Raw genomic sequence first — 5,528 nt, 5'->3', positions numbered from 1 at the left:
AGAGAAATTATAAACACTGCAACAATATAGCTAAATCAGAGACAATAAACACTGCAACAATACAGCTAAATCAAAGAAATTATAAACACTGCAACAATATAGCTAAATCAGAGACAATAAACACTGCAACAATATAACTAAATCAGAGAAATAATAAACACTGCAACAATGTAGCTAAATCAGAGAGAGAAAAAACACTGCAACAATATAACTAAATCAGAGAAATAATAAACACTGCAACAATAAAGCTAAATCAAAGAAATTATAAACACTACAACAATATAGCTAAATCAGAGACAATAAACACTGCAACAATACAGCTAAATCAGAAAGATAATAAATACTGCAACAATACAGCTAAATCAGAGAGATAATTAACACTGCAACAATACAACTAAATCAGAGATAATAAACACTACAAAAATATAGCTAAATCAGAGACAATAAACACTGCAACAATATAGCTAAATCAGAGAGAGAATAAACACTGCAACAATATAGCTAAATCAGAGAGAAAACACTACAACAATATAACTAAATCATAGAAATAATAAACACTGCAACAATATAACTAAATCAGAGACAATAAACACTGCAACAATATAGCTAAATCAGAAAGAGAATAAACACTGCAACAATATAGCTAAATCAGAGAGAAAAAAAACACTACAACAATATAACTAAATCATAGAAATAATAAACACTGCAACAATATAACTAAATCAAAGAGATACTAAACACCATGACATTTCATGAATTAATAATGCTATCAATGTTAAGAGCTCCCTGAAACACTAAAATATATATTAATAAAGACAAACTTAAATTTCAATAGCCTTTTGAACATCACAAAAGGTATATTAACAAATAAAAATCTAGAACACAAATAATACTTCAAAAATCATCAAGAAACCATATAAGATAAAATAATTTTTAATTATCATTAGTTATATTAGGAACTATTCACACAAAACAAATATTCAACAAATAGTTTTAAAATATATCAAACAATTAACTGAAACAAGAAATTGACAAAAAGAATGATACATAATATATATATATAAACCTATAAAAACTATTAACATAACAAGTACAGCATATATAACCTTTAAGAAACTCCTACCTTGATACATAGTAGAAATGTCAAGAAACAAAAATCAACACACCACAAATTTCACATATATCCAGAATGTCTTAATGTTTTATTGGTCTTTGAACTGTTTCTAATTGTAAATTATGCATAAGAAATTATAAATCACTCAGCAACACAGTTCAAGTTATGGGAGTGAATTATGTAATGCACAAGCTTGTAGCCAACATACCTTGTGAAGAAATTTTTTATTTAACTTCTTTCATTTATGTTTTCATACCTAACCTAACAAGATTCTAATTTATACATTTTAACTATTTTATAACAATAAACAAAAAATATAGATAATAACCCCAAATATTTAGTACTTATGTATGAGTCATACTTTTCTGCAGTTGAACACTCAAAGAATCAATAAAAGTTAATCCTAATTCTTGCTAAGGTTGTTGTTAATACATTATTGGATTTTTATTTATTTTAAGAATCCAATTTAGAACTCTATCTTGAGTAAGGAAGCACATTATACTAATATAAAAATAGGTAGGCAAACAGCGATTTATAAGCATAAGTAAATTAAAAACCTCTATCTTGAGTAAGGAAGCACATTACACTAATATAATGATAGGTAGGCAAACATGGATTTATAAGCATAAGTAAATAAAACCTTCTCTATCTTGAGTAAGGAAGCACATTACACTAATATAATGATAGGTAGGCAAACATGGATTTATAAGCATAAGTAAATAAAACCTTCTCTTCAGCTGAAACATGTAGTATGTTCCACCATCAACAAAACTTCTATTTCTATTGGCTATTAGCAAATGTCAGAGAAGGTTACTGATATTCTTTGAAAGAGAGTATGTGACAGGAGAGCATGGCATGTGGGTTTGGCTTTCTGGTTTATATCTCAGCAAAGCAAGAAAACTGGAGGAAATGAACTTAGATTATATCTCAGCAATATCTATGCTATAAGTCCATAATCTGTGTTAAAACTCAGAAGTTCAAGTAGGGATGGAAAGATGTTCTAAACTATACAATTCACTGTAAACAAGTGTCACATGATACAGAAAAGTGAAGACTGAAATTTAATTAAATATTTCCTTTTAAAGTTAAAAAATTAAAACTTATATAACATTAAAAATCAATTGATTAACTAAGTTTTGATGCCAATTTTTATGACATACATTAATAATAAAGTAGTTTATTCAAATTTTGAAAGTACTTCTGTAAATAGCTCGAAATATGCACACTTTTACCCATATCCAGAGGATCAACCAAAAACATTTAAAAATCACTAGAATGTTATATATTTAAAAAGTAACTCTATACTAAGTCACTTGGTAATGTACATGTTGTGCTCACCTCAACATTTAGCCTTTTTGAAGAAGAAGACTTCAAGTTTGTAGATTCTTTTTGAAGAACTTTGAAGTTTCCTGTTTAAGAAAACATCACAGAATGTTTTTATGTAACAAGAAATATTGTTAAATTCTGTTACTTTTTTATATGTTTTCTTAGCATTCTTATTTCACCAAAATATAATTCACTCATCACAATACATATAATGATAAAACATTTAAAATTATGCAAATTCCTGTCAAGAAAAATAAAATAGTTGAAAGAATAGAAAAAAAAAGAGCTTTCATTACATATTTAAATCAGTTTCCTATGGCTTGTAAAACCTACTGACATCCAAGGTCGAGAAAGTGATCAGCTAAAATCAATTAAATTGAAGTTAAAAGATCCAATTAGCAATATATTTTGTTAAAAACAATTTTGATTTTACACACAGGGACCTATAAGTGCCTCATTATGCTCAGAAAACAATTAAGTTAATTCGTAACCCCTAATTTTGTCATTTGAAACATGCTAAAATCAACCTAAAATACAATTTTACCGTCTAACAATTTTTTATGCATAAAATTAAGTAAATGAAACTATTTTATCAAAAACAATTTTCATCTCTTAGGGTTTTTTTTAATAGAATTACTACTACAAATTTATTTTCTTAAACCAATGGTGCAATATTGCTCTTGAAATATTATGTATTCATCAGTGTGTGAAACTAGTGAGACAAAAGGCACTGTAGATACTGACATATTAAAGAAACTTTAATCAAAAATCAAAGTAATTGAAAAAACATGTTGTAGCTTCTGGCAAACATACAAAATTGAATTATGATTTAAACCAGTGACACATAAAGTACTGTAGATATGTTGAAGGACTGGAATTAACTCTTTCATTCAATTGGTAGAGTACTTACCTGATGTGTGAGAGGTCTTGGGTTTGAATCTGAGCCAAGGAAGTAATAAAAGTGAAACTACTACAGATACTAATAGACAAAAACTTTACTCAGAGTTTAACTAGTGGGACCAAAAATGTGTTTTACACATAGTGACATACAAACAACCCTATCCAATGCAAAATAATTAGGCACTCAGATCATAAAGTATGTTCAGATTGGGGACTAACAATTTCAAAATGGGGATTTCCCACATATTTACTGACATTGGAAAACAAAATAATATAGATCATCTTAGTGAATAAGGACCATTTACAAAGAGACCAGAAACATGTTATACCACCGTCATGGTATACAAAGTGCAGCACCTTGTAACAGGTGAGAAACCAAAAACAAAGAGTTTTATGGCCAAAGCCATTCACGTGCCCATGCAAGAGTATGCAGCATAATCAAGAAGGATCTCTATCTGGAGAAGTGACACAAGTCACATGCATACAAGTTGCTTCCACAACATATTTATTCAACCATTACATACCTCAGGCAGTTGGAGAATGAAATGGTAATTCATGCTATTTCACATAAAGATATATCTATCAAGTTGCCAAGTGCAATACATGTGCATTCCTGTACAATGGAACTATTTAAACTGGTATTGAAAAAAAACATCATCCTTGTATATTAGATGGATTATGAAAAGCATGCATAAAAGGAGGGGTGTACTTTGAGCATGAAAGTCTTAAGATAGAGTTCTTTTGCAATGGTAACTATGTTACAGGGCTATTGTCAAGATGCACAGTCATTAGACGGAGCATGACTAGATGTGGTGACACGATAAGGCTTCAAAATTAGTTTATAATAATTTACTCAACTTCTGTATTGTTACTTTTTGTTTTACTAGATCAATGTATATTTTGTAAGAAACACACATTCCACAAAATAAACAGAATCAAAATAAAAACTAACTAAATTTTATTTTTATACTTCAATATATCAAGCTCCTTCAAAGGTAAAATATTTGCCTAATGTCTGCTGGTGAAGTACAATAATTCTTCTTTAACTGTTTTACTTGAACTGTATGTTACACTACTCATTTTATAGAAACTTGATCTTTCTTTGTCAACTAAACATTCCAGAAGAACCATAACAGCTCTGCCTACAGCCAGACATAAAAATTATTTAAAATACTCTCTTGAACAATTTTAAAACATACCCATTCCTTGTGGAAATTACCTAAGACTAAGACTAGTAATCGTATACAGTTAACACTTGCAACAAACAAACATAATAATGTATGACTAATTTAGAAAGTGTGAACTCCAAAATAAGTAAAACTATATCTAAATTCAGAGTAGATAGCTTTAATGTAAAATAGGATATATTAACATATGAAAATACAAGATCTCAATAGGCCATTCACTATTAGCTACAAACCTCTGGGACTTCCAATTTTGTTGTTTATGAAATCAAAAACTGATTTCTTTTTCCTAGGATGGTTGTAACCCTGACAAATCTGATATTCCATCCTTTTTTTCTGCTTCTGAAGCTTCTTCTCCTTGTTCCCGCTTGATATTGTTTCTCGAAGTTCCATACATTTATCTAGGGACTTTCCTATTAATAAACACAAGTATATTCCAAAACTTCTAAATATGTTTTATCTACAAACACAGTTTTCTATTTAGCAGCTTACCAATAACTCTCATACTAATAACTGTTACATATCTCTCGTGACTCACCACACACACACAATTATATAATTAGCACCTTACCAATAACTCTCATACTAATAACTGTTATGTATATCTTGACTTACCACACACACACACTTGTCTATTTAGCAGCTTACCAATAACTCTCATACTAATAACTGTTATGTATATCTTGACTTACCACACACACACACAGCTTGTCTATTTAGCAGCTTACCAATAACTCTCATACTAATAACTGTTATGTATATCTTGACTTACCACACACACACACACACACACACAGCTGTCTATTTAGCAGCTTACCAATAACTCTCATACTAATAACTGTTAGGTATATCTTGACTTACCACACACACACACACTTGTCTATTTTGCAGCTTACCAATAACTCTCATACTAATAACTGTTATGTATATCTTGACTTACCACACACACACACACACTTGTCTATTTAGCAGCTTACCAATAACTCTCATACTAATAACTGTTA

At 29.5% G+C, this 5,528-nt stretch overlaps 1 protein-coding gene across 1 annotated transcript in view; it reads right to left on the bottom strand.

Annotated features, from left to right (window-relative positions):
* LOC106467778 (zinc finger CCCH-type with G patch domain-containing protein-like) overlaps positions 1-5,528 on the bottom strand; it is a 48,604-nt gene that overhangs the window by 2,026 nt on the left and 41,050 nt on the right. The window contains exons 12-13 of the mRNA XM_013928155.2: positions 4,761-4,937; positions 2,453-2,523 (exon numbers count right to left, since the gene is read on the bottom strand). Coding sequence (XP_013783609.1) covers positions 2,453-2,523; positions 4,761-4,937 — 248 coding nt within the window. The remainder of the gene's footprint in view (positions 1-2,452; positions 2,524-4,760; positions 4,938-5,528) is intronic.

The sequence above is a fragment of the Limulus polyphemus genome, unplaced genomic scaffold, assembly GCF_000517525.1.
Source record: "Limulus polyphemus unplaced genomic scaffold, Limulus_polyphemus-2.1.2 Scaffold2737, whole genome shotgun sequence".
Taxonomy (NCBI): Eukaryota; Metazoa; Arthropoda; class Merostomata; order Xiphosura; family Limulidae; genus Limulus; species Limulus polyphemus.
Note: the sequence above shows the minus strand (reverse complement) of the source record. Positions and strands in the feature narration are given on the sequence as shown.